Genomic DNA, 22,065 nt, shown 5'->3' with positions numbered 1-22,065 from the left:
TTCACTGAGACAACATGATGTGCAACAACTACTCACATCTTTTTTTGCAAAAAAATGAATAACTTCAGTGAAAATGAAACCTAAACTAAAGTTGGGGTGCAACTAGTTGAATGAAAAAGAAAAAATCGCTTTAAAACATGCAGTGAGAGATACGTGCATCATTCTTTCAGAGGAAAACAGCAGCAGATGTTGGTTGGCAGTGACAAATCCCCATGTGAGACTGTCTGCTAGATGTCAGAAGGGGAATGATTACATGGTTTCATCCACAACAAGTGGATCTGATAATTCCATCTTGGTTAGAATGTCTTAGTGGATGCTCATTTCTGCTCTCCTGGCAACCACCAAAGCAGTTCCATTAAAAAAAATTCTAAATTCGTATTGGATTATCTAAAAGCCTCCTTGTCCAGAAGAGGCTGGTGAGGTTGGATATAGACATGGTATAACAAAAACAGGAAACACAACAATCAGATAAAAATACTTGTAAAAAGACTTGAAAATAAAATTATCCATCTGCATGAGGATTGCAGAGTTCTTCAATGATGCCCAAAAGCTTTAGTAAGAACGGAAACTCTCTAATTCACTCTCAGGTCTTATGCTTTGTGTCATTCACACAAACTGCCGACACAGGTGACGGGCAATTCTTTCACTGTCTTGCCCAAGGACACCTAGGCATGCAGATCAGAGTCAGGGATCAAAATGCCAACATTCTAGATAGTGGACGGCCCGCTTGTCCTCCACATCCACCTGTTTATAATGGAAGGATGTTTTCAGTTCAGAAAAATGAATCTGTGAAAAATAATAATTTCATATGGGGATGAGCAACAGGACTTGTACTGACCTTTCTGAGAAATTGATTGTGATGAATACAAAAAAAAAGAAAGTTTTCCACTGCCCTGTCACACTATTCACACTAGTATTCCTCTCTAAAAAGGGCTGCAGATCATGTTTTAAAGATTCCCAAAGTAAAAATATCTCTACGTCCCCTATGTTTTTTTTAAACAACAATAGACAACCTCTTCTCAGATATCCAAGAGAAGACAGTCTGACGTGCATCCTTAGTTTTCCCTCGTAGTTCAAGGACACTAGTGGATTCCTAAAGCTAATTAATAAATAATGTACCAGGGGAACCACTTCCTAAGATCTTCTTTAACTTCCAGCACTGTTCAGTCTTTAGATACAGAGGGATCTCCAGTGTCATGCCAATTAAATAAATTCTGAAACACAGCAACTTTATTACTCTGATTAAAATGGTCAGGAATACCCAGATTGGCCTGCGTTGCTACAATTCAAATTGCAATATTCTCAATGGCACAGAGGAACTTCATGTAATGATAATGTCTTTATGCTATGGGAAAAATATTGTTTCATGTCTATATATAGACGTGACTCAAAGGCCTAATCATTTAACACCTTTATGTTTACAAGGAGTGTTTGTCTGATATTTGTCTACTTTTTTATCAGCCACTAAACCACTTTCATCAGTTTAATTATTGCATGTAAGCTTCGATCTAAGGAGCAGCATCATGGGGCCCTTTTCATGTGTCAGTCCTGTGATGGACTGATGAAATCCAGGGTGTACCCTGCCTTTTTCCCAAATGTCAGCTGGGATTGGCTCCAGCCCCCCGCGACCCTCAAAGGTGTAGATAATGGATGGACAGATGGAAGAGTGCTCAGGTCGGTTTTATCAATCCCCTCTGATCAACAGTTATCAGAACCTGAAGGTCAGACCTTTGGACTTTAACCAGCTTGGTTGACGTAAACTTGCAGTATAGCCACATATAATAATAATAATAATAATAATAATAATAATATTAATAATAATATTAATAATAATTATAATTATAATACTAATACTATTACTACTACTACTACTACTACTACTAATAATAATAATAATAATAAAGTATTTCAGTTATATAGCCCCTTTCATCCATAAAAAGCCACTCAAATTGCTTCATAAAAAATACGATAAAATTAACAAATATAATTAAGTAAGAGCTTAAAATACATACTAATATACAGCAGCACACGAAACCTTAAAATCTGCAATCAACAAGTAAGCTAAAAGTTATAAAACAATACAAGACCAAAAACCATGGTGAAACCAGAAACAATAACACTGGATCAAGTCTGAATATGATAAATAGCAGAAGCATAAATAAGCTGAGTAGAACAATCTGGTAAAAGGCTTGTTGATCTAAGAGAAACGAAAAGAGTTATATTTACCTATACTGTTATACACTCTTCCTCAATTTGGAATAATGGACATTTCCATGTGATCACTGCACTGGAAATGTGCTCTGCACCTTTAAGAGCAGCCGGAAGTGTTTGTAAACCGGACGTTCTACATCCTCAATGTGACTTACAGTGGGGAACACTGTGATTTTTACACTGTGTGTCTGTAGCAGGTTAGAGTCTGTAAAATGTTTCTTACCACAGCGAATTGTGAGTATTTTCATGTCTGTGTGTAGATATTTAAGAGGCGGGTACGTGCACATGTAGGCTCGTCTCAAATTAACCAAAACGAGCTAACTAGTTAGCCTCAACTAAGCTAGCTGTCAGCTAACTCCCCGGTACTAGCACCATCATACACCCAGAACACTAAGCATCACAATGTCTGCGGTTTGACTGTTTTCACTTGTGAGTTAACCATCGCTGTCTGTTACGTTGTCACAGTTAGATGTTCACACTATGCCATGTTGTTACGCAAAGTCTCCATTGTTATGTATTTAGTAGCAGCTTTGCGGCTAGCCACCCTAGCATTAACCTGCTAAAACGTAATGGTGTGATTCGTCTGTAAACGTGCGGATATTCACATGTGCTCTGTTTTCCTTTATATTCCAGTGGCCAAGGCTAAATCAAAGTAAGTATTTCAACCTAGTTTTGGTGACTCAATGTTATCATTGTGATAAACACATGTATGATGCAGCTCTGGTCACATTGACACACTGTGTTTTGTGCTGTCAGGGCCGTCCTGGTGCAGATGATGAGCTCTGCGGGCACAGGCTACTTCTTCAACACCAAGAGGAACCGTTTCCGGGACAAGATGGTGCTGCGCAAGCACGATCCTATCGGTAATATATATATATATGAATATGCAGCTTTCTGTGTTTCTGCTCTGTTTAAACTGCCCTTGTTTTTGTTGTTTTAGCTACAGAATGCGTCTTTCTGCCTCTTGTCTCTACCTGATTTGATTGCCCTTTGATTTTTAATCTCTGGACAAAGTGAACATCTTTAACATGGAATTTCTCCCCTAAGCAGTAACAGAATATACTATTTGAAACACTGTAGTAGCTTTTTATCTGTCTCAAAGGAAATGCTTTTATTATGGCAGTGTCAGCACCTGCATCTATGTCTGTCCAGTAGGAACACTGTTTTATTAATTATTAACGACTACCAGGGAAAACATAAATTACTATATAAAAAAGACATACAGGAATAAAGTAACGACATTAACTTGTAAAAGAAGAGAACTACGTTTGGTAATTTTCTTCTGTCAGGTTGTCGGCTGCTTTTGCTATATTTAGTTGAAACAGATTCATATTTTGTCTTTGGTTGTATATCGTGTTCTTAGAGATAAAACTATTCATCATCGGGATTTTGTACAAATAATAGTTACTCTGTGACCACAGACCATAAAAATTTGAACTACAGGTTGCTCTGGGTTTAGAGCAGGCCTTCCTCTAACCAGAAGGTCAGCGGTTTGATCTCCCGTTCCGTATGCCTGTGCCCTTTTCAAAGAAAATAGCTCCATATAGATTTATTCTATTAATCTGACTTGAAAAGTGCAATATGAATATAGACCATTTACCATAGTGTAATTTCTATGTAAATCTGTTATTGCTGGTGGTATTGTTGGTATTATACAATAGTTTTATATGTATGTGTGTGTGTTTTTTTTTCTGACCTTATAAGGTTCCTATTGTAATGCTATGATAGTAATAATCTATCCACTATTTCCGAAATGTGTATTGTTTAGGGCCCAAGAAAGGGCAGTATCAAATTTGGTCAGGTAATACGTTTAATTTGAATGAACTTCAAATAAATAGACAATTTGCGCTCTGTAGCAGTTGTGGCTGGGACCCGTCAAAATAAGTGACGTTGTCGATCACAACAGCAGCCCGTACACAAAAACACCAATGACAACAGAGAGTCTGGGAGCCGGTCTTTACTTGTCGCATCTCAAGTACAGCAGGTAACTTTTAAAGTGAGAGACCCATGACAAAGTTCCAACCAGCATTACCACAGGTCAAGCAAACATCCCATTCCAAACAGGCCTGATTAGAACAGACACTGTACAAGTTTAAGAAAAGTGTTGACAGTCGTACCAGTAAATCTCCCTTTACAAAACAGACCTGGACAATTCACCTTCTAACACAAGCTTCAATTTCTGTGGATCATCACTCATTCTTCTCAACATGTTTTAAATCTGCTGTTCTTCTCTTTCCAGTGAACACGCATGTCCTATTCTTTGAGAAGAGGAAGATCAGATCAGTTTAAAAGTGAAGAAAAATAAAAGGACACCATAAACCTTCGAGGTTTAAACAGACTCTTTCTTTTGCCTTGGATGATAAAAGGTGTTTGTCAGTCAAAATGTGTGGTTGGCTGGCTGACATGAGTGCAGAGGATTTCTCCTTGGATCTCTAAGAAGGCCTCGACCCTCCCTACTGCACCAGTTCATCATGATGCAAACACAGGCCCAGCTTTAACAAAGTCTCCATCACCTCTACACACAAGAATACTTTGTCTTTTCAGCAGATCTTTACAGTTATGTCAGTGATAAATATTGGAGTTTTGTAAAAAGTAAATATTCAAACCAAGGAAATGTTCTTGAACCACAAAAAATGAGATTTATTTGGCATCAATTAAATCACATATGTTCCATAGAATATTTAGTGTTGAGATTCTTGTGAATTATTTAACTGTTAAAAACGATTGAGATTAAAAAAAGTTGCGCAAAAAACGACATTTGTGTGTTGTCATATCTCTGACATCGTTGGGCACTATTCATGTAAGGGATATTGACAGTCAAATTAAGGTTGTGTTGACCTTTATATTAAACATTTGTTACATAATTACTTATACTCATTCATATCATAAAATTCAGATTTGTCTACAGCAGCTAATTTTATTAACCAGTGTTCACTTTTCAATGAGACTTGTTCCAGATTTGGTCCAACTGGCGTCTACTTGCCCATGAGCTGTTACTTGAACAGCTCAGCTGGCAGGTCCTTTTTGAAGGGGTAAGACGCCTGCGTGCCGACAGCCTGCACGCTCACTCCTGCCACCTGATTGGCTCTGTGGACCATCTCCTCCAGAGGCATTGTGGGATAATTAGCCATGAAAAACGCCAGCGCTCCAATGAAGCTGTCACCAGCACCCTGGGAAGAAACAATAGTATAATGTTATAGGGTTTTAATTAGTCCGCTGTGCTGCAAACAGAACCACAGTAACACAGCAGTCATTCAATCTGGTGAGTGACAAGCTCATTTGAGGGGCATTGAATTTCATGTAAAACAGAATTTCAATTTATTGTTTGAAATGATTCATTCTTTGTTTTGAGAAGATAATGGGATCAAAAGTGACATGATGAGAGGTTTCAGTGTGGAATTCTATGAGCTGTGAACAGTAGGGGGTGCTATGGCATTTGCCAGCTGTTTCTCCAGGTCCTATACTGTAGAGTGAAGCTTCAGCCATTAGGATTGATTTACTGAACATCTGCACAATGTGTCTCAGTATTACCGAAATTACCCATATTCACAATCAGGTCATAATGCTTCAGATTCATTAATGAGATGTAATCTTATTTAAAAAAAAAAACATCTTAAACATGGTAAAACAGGTACACTGAATCCTTTGATATTTCAGAAAGCATAATGTTCTTACATGGACATTATGAAAGGACCAAGTGTGTTGGTGTTAAATTCATTTCTATCTATTTAATTACTTAAATACTTATATCAATTATATATAAACAAAACAACTGATCATCAAAAAATGGCAGTTATAGCTGATTGCTTTTCAGAGTCAGCTGAGCGGCACGTGCACGCTTTAAACACCCCGTCAGTGACTTCACCATAACTGCCAACAGCTCTGGTTTTGGCTTTATCTCTATGGACACATTAATCATCCCTTTTTCCAGTCTCATCTATTGATAGAGATGGAATGTGCCGTCTACGCCCTGGAGGGGGGTTCGGCTGGGACAGTACACCAAGTGAAGCTGGTGGGGAGGGGGAAGGGTTTCACTGATGGGAAAAGGCTCAATGGTATGTGGCGACACGCTCGTGTTTAACCACAAATGGCCCCCCGACACTGGTTCTCACAAGCCCGCTCCATTACTCATCACTTTGGCTCTCAGAAGAGTTCAGTGCACTCTGAGCACCTTTGTCAGCCCGTCCCCCCCAATCCCCCCCCCCCCCCCCCCAACACCCCCTATCGCCCTCCAACCTCAAGTAACCCCTTTTATCAGAGCGAAAGTTGTCAGTTGTGCAGGATGATTCAGGGGCATATGCCGAAAAACAAAAAAAACCTAACCCCCGACCCCATCCTGGCAGAGTGCAGTGCCCTGCAACAGACAGGGCAGTGGGAACAGAGAGCTGGGCCCACGTAAGATGGGGCATCTGGAGGGCGCAGCTCAAACAGCACATGGATGTCACAACCAGTCAAAACTACAATTATATCAAGCAAACTTCGATCCTGATGAAAAAACAAATATCTATCGTACCACATTCCCTGATTTGATCTAATCCTTTTTTATGACTGTAATGGGAGGTCATGCCTGAATACCTGTCACACGCTCACTGTTTTTGTCTTATATTACTTCTTTTATCTGTTTTTATAGTCATTTTTTTATTTTTTTATTTGTGAAGCACTTTGTAGCTTTAGTCCTAAGTCCTATTTAAATTAAGATATTATTATCATTATCAAAAAAAGGGCATTATTGGACCCCATCCCCAACCCAGCGTTCATCCCTGCTTTGACTCCCAGACTGGAAGAGATACTGGAAAGAGTGAGATCAGGGCTGAGACATTTCACAGGCCCGGTGGATTTCCAATGTTTAAAGCCGTTGTGTGTTTATGTCTCCTGTCTGGTAGCTGGGCAGGGCTACAATACAGCCGGCATTTGGAAATAAGGCTTTGGTGAAGCCGTCCCACTGGTTTGGCTCCGGCCCATCTCCCCGGTTCACACGTTGCTGCTGAAACGATGAAACCACTTGAGTGGGGGGTTGGATGCTTGGGAATCAACAACCGCAGAATCATGAAGAGGCCAGAATTAACGACTGTATTCAGTGGTGGAAACCAGATTTTCATCTGTATAATCATGGCCACATCATTATTATTAACCTGCCTCTTCGTTTTTCTTTTATGTTTCGAATCACCTGCTAATCCAGAACCAAATCCCTGCAAACACAACCACCTTTGTCTAGTCAGACCAAATCGGGTGGGACCCAAACCGGTTCCTTCAAGCTTATACTAGTATTCAGGGCTACGATTCTTAATTACCAATGTTTTATTATGTTGCTGATATATGTTGTTGGGTAGGCTTTCTTAACTGGGTGGGAAAAAACATGTCTTACATTCAGAAAATAGTGAAACTCAACTGCCACTGCAATTAAATCAAAGTGTGAGAACAAATTCATAAATACTCAACAAAACATATTTTGTCTGAAATATATAGCTCTTATTTATACAATTATGTTATTTTTCAGATTATTTGGTTTATGTTTAGTAGAACAACAATTCATCTCAGAATTATATCAAATTTGAGGGACACAAAAACCACAACATCAACTGTACAGGATCTTTAAATGCATGAGAACAGGTTAATGAGGTTTAGAAAGGAAGGTGTGTTTCAGCAATCATCCATCTCCAGTATGTAAACACACAAACACACATAGCCCATCTGCTAATTATCCTGCAGTCCCAGGAAATTTCAGTAACTAAATTGCCACTATGTACTTATATTTTATATATTTATGTCTTAGGTATTTTTAATGCAAATGCTAATGCTTTTTGGTGAGTACTTTCCAGTTCATTCCTAATGAACTACAAGAACAATGAGTGCTTACCTCTGCCAAGACGGATTGGCCACTTCATCACCATATTGCATACACATGTATTGAGATTATATATGTATATATATATATATATATATACCATCATGTACACAGGTATTTTCTGCTAACTGTTTACAGTAAAACATCCATTACACATAAAAGGGGTATTACAGAATACAGATTAACCTTGATTCATTAAATTAACATCCTTATCCAGATCTGCACCCAATTTCAACATATGTCTGCATTATTTCTTGAGAAATTGACGAAAATATTAGAAAACCCTTAGTTTTATAAAGGCAACATTGTCTTAAAAGTGAGAAAATAAGAACTTCTTAAGCCAAACAGCCTCAACATTTTGAATGATAAACCTAACTGCACCAGAGCTCCACTCCTATCTTCTTCGGTCAGACAAACTTTAACAGTGTGAAGGATTTAGTGGCAAGGTGGCATATTGCAAGCAACAGAATACTCCTTGCTGTAATCTCCTCCTTCCAAGGGTGTGATTTAAAAATATGAAAGGACCTCACTAGAGGGTTTGGTTTGTCCATTCTGGGACACTGTAGAAACACGGCAGTGCAACATTGTGGAATCAGTTGAAGAGGACCTGCTCCCTACTTAGATATAAAGGGCTCAAAGTCTACGAGAAAACAATACTTTCAGGTGATTTTACACTACTGAAGCCATCACTATGTATATCATTTTTCACTCCTGCCATCAGATCTTCCTAAACCCTTCACACTGGAACTTGAAGAAAAGTTAAAAAAAAACCTGGATATGCTCCTTTAACTAGAATAAACATTGTATGGCTTCTTCTCTGGCTAATGCCCAATTGGTTGCAAATTGGCTCAGTACCATGCATGAATGATCGATCAAACAACCCGAACGAGACAGAAAAGAGGAGCTAATAAGTGGGATACTTCCAAATTAACAACAGAAGATTTCCCCCCTCAGTGGATGGGTCATTGGAGAAACCTTTCTCCGTCTTACACACAATGTCTCCGTCTCTGAGACTGGCATGTGACGCCACTGGATCTTGTGAATGAAGCTCAACGAGGCTGACAAGTGCTACCCCCTTCAGTCCCGCTGCCGCTGCCCTCGACACAGTTTGGTGAAGGTTACATCTCAAGGCCCGTCAATCAAGTGACACAAGCGCTTGCCGCAGATGAGCTGTGATGCTCTCGCTGGTCCGCTCCGTCCGCAGCATCTTGACCTCCATGCTGTTAGTCTGCCGGTTTTCTGCCGGTGCTCCGACTGAAGTTAGAAATTAGGATGGCAGACGTGTCTGCGAGGGGCTCACCAAATTAACTGAGGATGAGTTCAGAAGATCTCTGTGCGGTTTGATGTGTTTGTAGTGTGACACTACCGCACAAGCACGTGATCAGAGAGCCGCCAAACTCTCTTGCTTTGCTAATATGACTACCGTATGTTGTTCTTTGGCCACTTGGCTCAGTTTATCACAACCCTGACAAGCCTATAGCCTATATCACTGTCGGAATTTTTAAGCCTCCCACAGCAGCACAAGTCCTGTGTGTGTTTGAAATGAAAAGAAGAATAGCTGAAGATTTTACGCAAGCAGCAATAACTGCCATGACAGTACAGACAAACAAAGGAGCGCATACATCAACTCAGAAGTCCATCATCAGGAAACCCAAGGACAAAGACGGCAGCAACGCCCATGCACTTTGATTGACAAGTGATCTTTGTAAAGTGCCGTGCAGAAACACCACAGGGATGAGCACAACAAACGAAGACCAATAAAAAACACAAAACCTACAGAAAACGCAGATCTCAGAGAGAGCTTCACACTTCATTTCTGTCATGCCACTGACTGCTGCAGCCACAGAACCCTTCGCGCCTCCAGAACCTGTGAGTGTATCACACCCAGAGGCCCCCTGCAATCGTGACTCCCATCCTGGTTTGACAGATGGAGTGATGTGCAGTTAACTCCTGAAGCCTCCAGCCATTGTCAATGAAAGGCAGCCCCTGGGGAGAGCAAAGACCAAGTGAGTGGCAGTGATGATTCACAGTGTTCTCCAGGTCCAGAAGCTTCCTGTGAGGGTGGCCAACAGCTGGGGACGACTCCTCTGAAGCAACGAGGAAGGACGATTCAGAGATCAAAACCATCTTCAATATGACCAGTTAGAGCTCTGCTATCTTTGACCCAGTCCTCTTTTACCCCCTTGTTCACCCATGTGAAGTAGCAGACTGACTTGAAGATGGAACATTTTCACAAATTTTCCAGGAATTCATTAATTAATAGATCCTGCTAAACAACTAAATCAGGCATACTTAGGGGACTGACAGTGTGTATTTGATTCCGCCTGATTGAATTTACGGGCTCTGTTGGGCCTTGGCGAAGTTATCCGCTCTAATGAGACCTAATCTAGCTGTGGACTGAGACTTGGCACATTATGGTCCCTACCTATATTTATGAGTTTGTTTCACCCTGTTAGCAAGTGTGAGATCTAGTGCACTGCAACTTCAATATGTAGGTTGAAAACCATAGGAGACGGGGTTCTTTGCTGTTTGGGTGTCTAAACTTTAGCACAGCCTGTCACAGGAGCTGAGACCTTTAAGACACAATTTTCTGTTTGTTTTCATATTGTGTGGTATGTTATCTCAATCTGCTGGTTTGTTTGAATCTGCCACTGTAGAGCATTTTGTTGGTTGTACTGATAAGTGCTATTCAAGTGAAGTCTCTTTTTCATTTGTGTATAAAAGTGATCAACATGACTCTGCACTGGCAGAGGACTGGTCTAACATCTGGGTTGCTCAACAGCAGCTGCTGTAGCATGTGTGGCCCATTAAAACATGGTGATGTGGCTGTTTTATCATTGTGTCATGCTGACCCAGAGCTGGCAGGAGTGGAGGAATGCATTGCTCAGGAGGTATTCCCTTACCTTGGGCTTCCAGGAAGGAATCGAGCAATTGGTCCTTACGTGTCTGCAGCCATAGGAGAGGGCTGGGAATAATTTGACCGTCCAGCTGTAATGTCTGGTTTGAAGAGCACTGTCTACCTTTCCCCCTACACAGTGGACCTCCCGGAGCAATGGAAACCAAGGCCACCCAAGTCCTGCTTGGGCATAAAGTGTGTGTGTGTGTTTGTGTGTGCGTGGGTGTGTCGGTGTGTGTGAGAGAGTGTGTTTGTGTGTACTCTAACCTCATCTAACTGTCCACACAAAAACAGCGAAGCCTCTGATCTTAACCGAGGGAAGGCTGTACTCAATTTAAGACAAAAGCTTGAGGGATGGGGGGGAGACCCACAGTAGATGAGTGGATTTGTGGGAGTGTTATTCATCCAGATTCCCAACCCTGGCTCAGACCGAAATTGCTCCAGCTGTTTAAAAATGTGTTATTCAGACAGACGCAGGGGGAGCAGATGATGACATAGTTACAGTTGGGGGGAAAGCTATATGATTAGCAGCCATGATGGCCACCCTTACCCAGGCTCCATCAGGGACAAGTGATGAGATGGAACCAAATAAGAAAAGTAGAAAAAGTGGGATTGTTCTGAATAGTAGCTTGTGTGAGCTCAAATAGCGAGAAACCGCAAGTGACTCATGATAATAAGGAATCACTGGCGAAAAATTCGGCCTCGACTCACTATCGCATACTAGTGAAATCGCAGCGAAACAGCAAGGAAAACAATTTGGGTGCTGAGTAAGTCTTTGAAAATAAACATGTCCTTACTGCGACAGCCAGAAAGGAATAATTTTTTTAATTTATTTATAACCTAAGACAACACAGTCAAAGCAGAAATAACAGAGGATGTAGAGTGATCATAACTAAGAGGCCTGAGTTACTAGAACAGTGAAGTGAATAATGATCTTGATAACAACCTGTTTTTCTTTTTCTTTCTCCAGTAAAAAAACCCCAGAAAGGGCCTTACTGGAAGAGGGATTATGATGTCCAAAAGAGTTAAACGCCTCACAATTTATGGGACCATCAAAGAAACAGAAGGGGTGGGGGTTAGAATGTGTGTGTGTGTTTGTGTGTGTGTGTGTGTGGGTACATGCAGCAGGCCCGACCACAGCTTTCTGCTGACTGATGCAGGCCTGAGAGGTGAGTCACAGCATAGGAAGGGGTTGGGAGGAGGAGGGCGACAGGGGTGGTGGGTGAAGCTCTCTCGGGGGCTTTTGGGAAGCAGGGGTAGAGTGAAGACAGCGAATAACGCTAAGTTATGTCTGTCCACTTCAAAGTGTGGGGGACTGGGGGGACGAAAGAAGGAGGTCACACACCGTTAAAGAAAGCATGCCCTTTGTTCTTGAAATGCTGAAGTGGCCTGGGATAACAAGGAGATGCTGCTGCTTGGCACTTCTTTCTGAGTGAATCCTAAAACGCACCACAACGCCTCGGTATGAGTGTTTCTTCTCTCTATTACACACACACACTCAACACTCTTTACCTCACCTTCACTATTTGTGATGTGGGTGTCATGTAAAAGAGCAGACTACGTGTTTGTAACTGCTCCACTCCCGTTTTTACTACACTGCACCATGGCAAGGCATTTGGAAATTATAGCACAATAAAACTCCCCCGGGGAACTATTCAGTGAAAGAATCCATTACACAAACAATCGAGGTGCTTTAATCAAACCGGGTAACAACAAAGAGGTGATTAACACCTTCATACGATGACGCACTTGGTCGGTTGAGCGCAGGCCCCGCAAAACCCTCAGAGACAGGAAACGCAATCGTGCAACCTGGGCTGCTGTGACGAAACCAAACCACAGAGGCCGGTGTGAAATGAGTCAAGTGACGCTGGCTTCTCTAAAAGATTAGAGTCAGGGAGGGGAAACAGCCGGGGGTCACCGCATAGCCAGTGTTCTTAAAGCATTCCACTTGAGCATCAGACAGAGCTGTGGCTCCACTACAGGTCACAAAGCGGCGGGAGTTTACTCGGCCGTGATGACTGGGCCGACAACAACTTCTGTGTGACAGAGCCTTGTTACGGAACAATAGTAACAGTTGATTGTGAGAATTTTCTGTGACAGTTTTTTCCTCTGTTAATGCTGAAAATAAATTCCCTGCTGTTTCTATAATACACTGAGGAGTGGGCTTGATGACATAATATTCCATTTTAAACATTTTCCTTTTTTCCTTCTATAGTTGTTTACTCATAAAGTGAATAAAGTCGGCTGTGACCTGTTCTTGAAATAAAATTTGAAAATAGTGAAACCTATGGCTAGAAATGTATTGCTCTTCTAAAACTTAAAATTATGACTTGAAGACTTTAATATAATAATATTATATATTATTATATTAGATAATTTTGAATTAAATATATAAAATAGTACAAACACTACAACATAATATTTAAGGTCTATATACTATGCATTTGGTTCCAGCCTCTGATATTTGACATTTTCTAACATTTTAATTTGAATAGAACAAAAAAATTAACTAAATACAAAAATTACTAAATAATTATAACATTAGTTGATAGATAAAGTGTTTACAGACAGTCAAGCAGCTCCCTGAGGCTGTACGAAAGGTGACGATGCTGCCATGCTGATCCCATTTGCGATATGGAAATAAGCAAAATGTAAAACTGAGGCTGGTGGGACAGTTTTTGATATTTGTGGTTAGAGAAATTATGAATAGATTATCAGAACATTTGCTGATGAGTTTCCTGTCAATGATCTAATCGACTCACCTTCGTAATCTTTACACCAACATATTAGAGAAATAGAAAACTTTGACCTGATGATGACTCAAGATAAAAAGTGCAGGGTTCATTAAAGTGATTCATCCTGAGGTGAAGATGAAACTTTAAGGCAATCCATGCAATAGTTGTCAAGATATTAGAAAACAAAAACATAATGTAAGTAGGATTAAACCTATAGATTTTTGGACATGATTTGATAGCAATCTAATTGAATAACTGCCGGGATATTTGTCTGAACCAACATACTGACCCTGATATTTGTAGACATGCTGGACATTCTATAGTTTTAATTTCTGAAATGTGGATTTGTGGATTTGTGGAGCATATCACTGCTCATATGTCTTTGTTTGTGGGACCAAAACGGGCAAAAAGACAAAGATGTCGTCTTGTACTCCGAAATATTGTGATTGGCTTTTCTCACCATTTTATTTTAAAGTAAACACAATAATTGGAAAATATCTAAGTTATATAAAAACACACACAATATAGGGTAATGCTTACTGTAGTGTCCACTGCTGTGATCGCAGTCGTTGGAACATGTTTTGGAGTAGACTCCTGTGCCTTGAGCACCACACAACCTTGAGATCCCAAAGTGACGATGACCGACCCGCAGCCTCGTTTCAGCAGCTCCTTACCGGCCTGATGTGCTTCCTCCACATTAGTAACGGAGGAACCAGTCAGCAGCTCAGCCTGTCGAGAGACAACAGCAAGAGTCATTACATCATACACACAAAACAATCTTCATCTAAACATTCAGCTCATTTAGAATAAGATGAATGTATTTATTGGCCTTTTTCTCTAAACCAGTGTGGCTTCTTTTTTTCTTTTCTGGGTCAGGGAGACAAGTTAATCAGAGGGTCGGAAATAAAATTAAAGATAGAGAAAAACCAGCACTGGTGTGGGTGGATAAATAAGGAACTGAATGGTGGAAATTCCCAAAGGCACAGTACCAAGGACTGTCTACAAGGACCTGCATTTTGTTGTTGTTCATAAAATCAAAACTAATCCTTTTTTCTTTATTACTTAACAAAGTTTAGTACATCATGACCACTTATTGTGCAGTGATCTCTAATTAGGAGCCTATTACGGGTCTCTAGCTTACTTGCTGCAGCAACAGCTCTGGTATGAGTCAGGCTTCTTCATCTGTTTCCAAAATGACTCAACAGTGACAAAGCAGGACTCAACAGCTGATGTTTGAGGAACTTCAGGGAAACTCAGAACCGCAGCAGAACTCTCCACAGTAAATTAGCCCCACCTTCCTTAAAGATCCACGCGGTATTTTCTTCTGGAGTCGAGAGGAAATTTCCGGCAAAGTTTATTTTCGAGCATGACTGAGGCTTTAGAGAATATTCTCAAAGAAATAACAGTTTGTCTGTATTTTGCTGACATTAATAATGACTATCATGTCATGAATGTGTATATATAATAATAATAACTATGTTTAAATATTTTTACTTTCACAGCAGTTTTTACTGACAGACATTACTCACTAATATTACACTATTTAAAGGTGAATTATTATTAAAAAAAAAAAAAATGTGGCAACAAATATTTCAGCTGGGGTTAGCAAAAATGTCTCTGTATTTTATCATTTCCCTGGTATGCAGTAATACAACATAATTTCATGTAACTTTATTGACAATCTGTCAGAGTCGTGTTAAATGTGGCTCATTTTTTTACATATTTCAGCATCACAGCATTATTGTGGATTATTGTTTTGGAGATGATAAAGGTGAAATTCATAATGTGAATATTTAAGATTATTATAAATATTTTAGTCACAGAACATAAAAGGTAGAATATTTCAATCACACACATTCATACTTTACTCTTGTGTGAATTATGGATTTTCTGTGATATTAATGATCTGTTAAAAAAAATAAAACATTGAAAAAATGTTCTACATGAGTTACAATACCATCTTTGTTTTATCTGACACATGTTGGATTTGTTGTATAATGTTTTTTAATTATTTGACCATTGTATTTTAAAAGGAAACCTATATTTAAATTGAATGATGAAAATTGTTACTGTTGTAATGATACAATTGCTGCATGAAGTATTTAGTTGTTTCAGGTCTTTGTTTTATTGTATGAGCTCAAGGAGATTTTGGAGGCTGAAATTGGGAGTTCTGATAATTCAAACTGTTTTTGGGACAGAAAGAAAGCAAGAAAAATGTGCACAAAAAACATTTTTTTCCCTATTTGACAATTTATTGTGTCTTATGCTCCCCACTCATAACACATACTACACATAGAGAGTAACAAACACAAAGCACACAGACTTAATATGTGGTAGAACATCTATTTTTACTTAAGGTAATGAATGTATCGGTTGTACTTTGTGTCCCACATCTTGTTTTAGCTGGATACTGAATTATTTTTTTGTGCATGACAAAAAATTATTTTAGCACTGAATTACTCCAACACAAAACATGATAAGACTTGAAGATAAAAAATTAATGACCGGATATAAATCCTGTGATGACCTAAAATAGATGATACACATTGAGATCTTTCTCTTTAATTTTCTGTCAAAATCACATCTAAACTCAACTTGTTGAAAGGCATCAACAATGACAAAAACACACAAGCACAACACAGGGAAACACATTAGGTATGTCTTCATGTTGCCATCAAGCTACAATGATCCTTTCATATCTGTGGACAACAAAACTGTGGATCCACTTTGGCCCGGGAGATGGACATGAAAGATAATGCAGCTCACTATAACACACTTCGCGCAGTACGAGGATCAAAGACCGCCTGCACTCTGTCATCCCTGAGCCCTCGTACCACCCTCCTGTCATCCCTGAGCCCCCGTACCACCCTCCTATTCACCTCAGCCTCAGCATGGCACAGAAAGACCACACACAAACACAAACACCTGTACAGAGTGTGTGCCAGCTATGACCCCACAGGAGAGGGTCAGGACGCGGCTGATGCTAACATTAAATAGGGGTGTGAGGATACGATCCCCTCCTGCCTCTGTGATCTGTCAAACCGAACAATGACCTTGGACAGTTCAAAAATAAACCGCAGAGTGTATCCGTGGTTATAGAGCCCGCAGCCACGCCAGTGCTGTCAGAAGCCAAAAGAGAAAACGAGCCGTTTTGTTAGTCATCAGCTTCACACCAGGGCAGAGAATCAATCTACCTCCCTCTGTGTACAAGAGTATCAGAAAGTCGAATTGTTCAGATTATTATTATGCTCTTATCGCACACAAACACACATGCACACACGCACACAGCGCACACAAGCGCACACGCACACACTCACACGGTTTATTTTTAGTTAAAGTATAAAATGTTTTGCTTTGCTCATTATTTAGACCTCAAGCTCAACTTACATTTTATCACATAACCTGTTGTCCCTATCAGGATGTCTATTTTTTTTTCTTTTCCTTTTAAATTGCTATATCGTCTTTGCATTGATTTGTCAGGTCTGTGGCCTATAATCCTAGATTGGCTTTCCAAAGTCTTTTGCAGAATCATCTTAACAAACAATATGAAATTCCATTAAAATATTAGTAAATTATTCAAAACGTTCACAGCTGTAGAAAGCAATACAACACAATCAAACTCAAATAACAGTTTCAGTGAACATTGCAACAACAACCAAACTGATAACAAGCATCCAAATTGGAGGACTTGTTCTAAAATTAAAAAAATATGTTTACATCAAATTTCTAACTGGTTTAGGGCATGTGTTGCAATTAACTAAATAATGAAGTAATATGAATGAGTTACTGTTTAACTCGGTGACCTTAAATAAGCTGATGTGACTGATAAGTACAGTGACGTGGACCGGTAGTGACCTTAGAGTAGAAAACAAAATAAAAACATTAGAAAGTATATATTAATATTATAATGCAACAGATCCTCGAATGAATTATATAATAGTGTTAATAAATGTAATAAGTAAACTTAAATTTACAATGTGAATGGGAGTAGACAAAAGTTAAAACTTTTTATGTTAGAAATAATTTCAGGTTATTTAGTAAATGTGAAGTCAAATGCAGAATACAGGCTTTAAAAACTCTGTTTTGTTACGGTTCAAGTATTTGACTGAAATCGTGGCTTAATAAAAACAAGTACAAAAGATATTGACCCAACTCACACACACACACACACACAGACACACGCACACACACACACACACACACACACACACAAACACAAACACAAACAAAGACATTTGACATGATGAACAATACAGAAAACTTCACAAGAGTCATATGTCAAATGATGATCTGACTTGATTCTCTGAAAACGATTCTGTCTGCAGTGAGTAACACAACGACTTAACAGTTGATTTAACTAAATATCTGTGAAAGAGTATTGAGCTAGTTGCTAGCTGATGGATTCAGTCTGTTTTATCTCAACTTCTTGTAGTGGGACGTTATTTAGGTGCTCTTTCCATGCCTGCATAACTGACAGTGTAACATGACTGTACCTCCATGACCTGCCTCTGTCTCTGAAGAGACACGTTACCCTTTCGTCAACTCTCCCTTTCATGTCCCCACACCTGGCTATGGCGTCTCTCCGCTCTGCATCACCACATCAAATAGAGGCTCGCAGGAGAACTCACCTCCACTTTATCCCGAGGGGGCGGCTGACTCAGCTGAACGGCACATCTGCCCTGTTGTTTTCACTACGGTTCCCATCTACTCCTGCCCCCTGTCGCTCATCTGTCATCGCCTGACAGTTAAAACGCAAGGTGCCATGACACTGGCTTTTACCATAGAAGGGTGGAGAGATACTTGTTTCCTTCTTCATGTCAGAGAGTTTACATGAATGGCTAAAGGCTTGAGCGGGGTTATTGATGTGCTGTCGGAGGTCATCACCCTAGACCAAGAATTGAATGACTGGGAAAAGGTGTTTGTGTGTGTGTGTGTGTGTGTGTGTGTGTGTGTGTGTGTCATAACATCTCAAACCTCTGAACTTTTCCCTTCACAGAAGAAACAAGATATTTCTGCCTTTCCCTGATTCTTGGCTGCACAACAAGTCCTCCAGTGTTACTAAGAGGTGATTGGACATTTTAATTGTAGCAGCTGTCGATTTAATGATCAAGAGATAAGCTGTTCTGTGTGACATGAAAATGTAGTTGTTAAATTTGACCTCACACTGTACGAGTAAATCATCTGAGATGTGAAAAGGCCCAGACACTGTACAGTCCAATTGTCTGAGCCGACCTGAATGATCACACTGTTGTGTTTGTTTGCTAACAATGCTAATAAGGGAGAAACACTCCAGTTTTTAAACTGTGTGCCGAAACCTCAAGAAAAAGAGGTGTTTATATTTTAAGCTACTATATTGTATATTGATCACTAGGTACATTATGATTACTGTCACGTCACAACCCTTTATCTCCCACTTTTTGCTCTGCAATTACTTCAAGCCACAAACTACATTTCCTTCTACTGTGTTTTGTCATTTTGCGCAGTTGCAGTGAGAAATGTGCTGATATCGGGGGAATCGACTCGTGACTGCGTAAGAGAGCATGACAAGAGCCAAACGAAATTTCGGACATGTCAGAATCTGATTACTCCTCGCATCACCCTGTACATTACATTACATTTCATTTAGCTGACGCTTTTATCCAAAGCGACTAACAATAAGTGCATTCAACCATGAGGGTACAAACCCAGAACAACAAGAATCAAGAAAGTACAATTTCTTCAAGAAAGCTGTACAGCGCAAGACACACAATGGTGCTGAAAACCAGCCAGACTACAATGTGTCTCCTACAGCGTGTCAAAATCAGGCTTTAATCTCAGTGTGTACCCCGGCTTTAATTGATCGATCAGGTCTGTCCTGCTCTGTGTTGGATTTGGTCAAGTTTACACTCTGGCAACCTCAGCCCTTAGCTGTGGTATCTTTATCTTTGCACCGCTTATGGTTTCACTTTTTTCGTTCAATCCTCATAAAGCCCAATTCATGCTTCTGCATCGAAGCTACGCAGTAACCTACGCTTCTATCAGCTTCTACTCCAAACCGATCCACTTAGTAACACTCAACATTGTTCTGAAGTAAACAGAGACGCCAAAGAAGTTGTAAATAAGTGGACCAGAAACTGTAAGGCGGTTGTGGTGTAATTGCACTCACACAAACCTACACATGCTCGGCCCTGCTAGTAGGCTATGTGCCGTAGCTTCGACGTAGAGGCATAAATTGGGCTTTAATCATGTATGTAGCCAACAGGAGCATATTTATGAGTCCTTTTCAAGATTCTTGTTTTAAAATGTTGTGGGTGTTTGTGTGTGTGTGATTCATCACCTCAGACTCATTACAGCAAAACACATCAGACACTCTGTAGAAATCTGGATCCAGGTCAGAAATGGCCGGTGCTGGGTTGAATATTGTCTTCACTGTAACAAGAAACCAAGTTGTTATCCATGTTATACAGCACTGTGTCATCTTATCTTGACAGTAAAAATCTTGAATCTTGAATCTTATCTTTTCAATTCAATTTTGATTTATTTGTATAGAGTCACAACATACATTATCCCAAGGCACTTGAATATATTATTAAAATTCAGTACTCAAATTAAGAACACAGGCACATTTTTTTTTCCACGTAAAATGTAAACACTATTTAGCATCTTTTCTCTATTGTTTATTTTGTAAATAAAAGTTTAACTATCATCGCATATCAGCAAACAGACACTGATATGTCTGTGAATGATTCATATCGGTCAACTGATAAATTGGTCGAGCTCTAATTTCAGTATTCTTATCTACAGGGCACAATGGTGGAACATGCCATTAGCAAGAGTTATAATATAATATAATGTATTATAATACAAAATATACTTAATATGAATCTCAGTTTCGAGTTTTCAGCCTGCTTTTAAGACAACAAAGTTATGACAGTGTCCCTGAGGGACACATGTGATGTTTCTTTTCCATTTGCTAAGCTTCACTGTGGAGGTCTGGCAATACCTTAATTAAACTTGAAATGGGAAAAGAGCGTAGTGGGGCTACTGCTGGGGATTTCTCTCGCAGCCAAAGCTCAAGTGCATAAGCTTCTATAAAAAGACACCTTTTAAACGATTACATTAGCACTCCCCGGGAAAAAAGAGAGCCTCCCATCCTGCAGCTTTCGGGAGTTGTTACAATGTAACCCCTGCAGTTCCACAAGAGTGTGTGTGTGTGTGGAACAGATAGAACACGCGGTGCATAACCCTATACTGTACATGTGTGTCTGTGTGTGGGTGCGCTGAGTTGTGACCCTTCCTCTGTGTGCGTTAAGGAGCGCAGGAGAGGGTGAGAAAGCAAAGAGTGTTTGTCGTAAGTAATCCTCTGTACGTGTTGCACATCCCCGTCTCATGCATATTCATGAGCACCGAGCATTAACGCATCTGATACCACGATTTCTGTGTCTGTGTGCGGATAAGCCCAGCTCGACGAAGCGATTAATTCTGATATCTCTGTGTAAAAAATAAAGCCTTGTGAAAGTGTGTGTGTGCGTCTGTGAGGGAAATATATGTTCGGCGTCTGTGACATCAAAGTCTGTTGTACAAAAGTGTTGTCTGTGTGTGTGTGGTTGTATTTGCGTGGGCTCATAAGAGAGCAGCTGCGTGGGTTTGTGCAGGGCTTTGGCCACCTGGCGCTTTGAGGTGGATACTGGGCTGCTCGCGAAGTGGAAAGTGGAAATAATGTCTCTCTTTTTTTCAAACACACACACACACACACACACACACTCACAATGTACTATATGCATACTCACATGAGCCAGGGCCATGTCATAAAAAAGTGACACTGGGCTTTTTCCAATTCCTCTTATCCCCCCACCCCCATCCCCACTCTCTTGTTGTGTAAACTGAATAGGTCCTGAGTTTCCATCGGTTTCGTTTCCAGCACAAATGCGACATCACTCAAATGTTTTGTATAAAAAATGAAGCATCTCTTGTAATCTTCACATGGACCTTCTTTAGCCTTCTGTATCTGCTCAACATCATCTCATCTTTCTCTGGATGCTTGTTTGCAACTGAAAGAATGGATTTTATCAACAGTAGTGTTTCGGGTTTAGTTCACTATGCAGACGATGACACTTGTTATGTGTCAAATGTTTCACTGCTTTTGAGAGTATACCTACACTCACACCTGTATGAGCTGTGGGGCTCACAGTGTACATTGTATTATTATATGTATTTAAAACCATACTACACTGTTTTTTAATAAACTGCACAAAAAATTGTTAGAATGGGGTCTACCAGACGTTCTACAGAGCAGTTCTGCAGGGGTATTCGACCACATGTCATCTTACCTGTCCTTCTTGAGTGAAGCCTGTCGTCCTAATGTTTTGTTTGAATCTACTTTTGAAAGTCTGTCTTTG

The 22,065-nt window shown here is 40.0% G+C and overlaps 2 protein-coding genes across 3 annotated transcripts in view; one reads left to right on the top strand and one right to left on the bottom strand.

The window, feature by feature from the left end:
* The first annotated feature begins 2,304 nt into the window (after positions 1 to 2,304).
* mrpl33 (mitochondrial ribosomal protein L33) lies at positions 2,305 to 4,966 on the top strand. The gene is made up of 4 exons (XM_053433842.1): positions 2,305 to 2,445; positions 2,845 to 2,863; positions 2,968 to 3,074; positions 4,451 to 4,966. The coding sequence occupies exons 1-4, from the start codon at positions 2,424 to 2,426 to the stop codon at positions 4,498 to 4,500; spliced, it is 198 nt and encodes a 65-aa protein (XP_053289817.1). The 5' UTR covers positions 2,305 to 2,423; the 3' UTR covers positions 4,501 to 4,966.
* rbks (ribokinase) overlaps positions 4,153 to 22,065 on the bottom strand; it is a 36,421-nt gene continuing 18,508 nt past the window's right edge. For both annotated transcript variants that reach the window (XM_053433841.1, XM_053433840.1), the window contains exons 7-9: positions 20,004 to 20,095; positions 14,228 to 14,416; positions 4,153 to 5,381 (exon numbers count right to left, since the gene is read on the bottom strand). In XM_053433841.1, the coding sequence (XP_053289816.1) occupies positions 5,205 to 5,381; positions 14,228 to 14,416; positions 20,004 to 20,095 (458 nt within the window). In that variant the 3' untranslated portion in view covers positions 4,153 to 5,204. The remainder of the gene's footprint in view (positions 5,382 to 14,227; positions 14,417 to 20,003; positions 20,096 to 22,065) is intronic.

Source organism: Pleuronectes platessa, chromosome 11 (genome assembly GCF_947347685.1).
Source record: "Pleuronectes platessa chromosome 11, fPlePla1.1, whole genome shotgun sequence".
Classification (NCBI taxonomy): domain Eukaryota; kingdom Metazoa; phylum Chordata; class Actinopteri; order Pleuronectiformes; family Pleuronectidae; genus Pleuronectes; species Pleuronectes platessa.
Note: the sequence above shows the minus strand (reverse complement) of the source record. Positions and strands in the feature narration are given on the sequence as shown.

Excerpts from the sequence above, each read along its gene's own strand:
- mrpl33 (XM_053433842.1), top strand. The coding sequence starts at position 2,424 with ATGTTTCTTACCACAGCGAATT. Across the intron at positions 3,075-4,450 it reads GCGCAAGCACGATCCTATCG|TGAACACGCATGTCCTATTC; the intron begins GTAATATATATA and ends TTCTCTTTCCAG.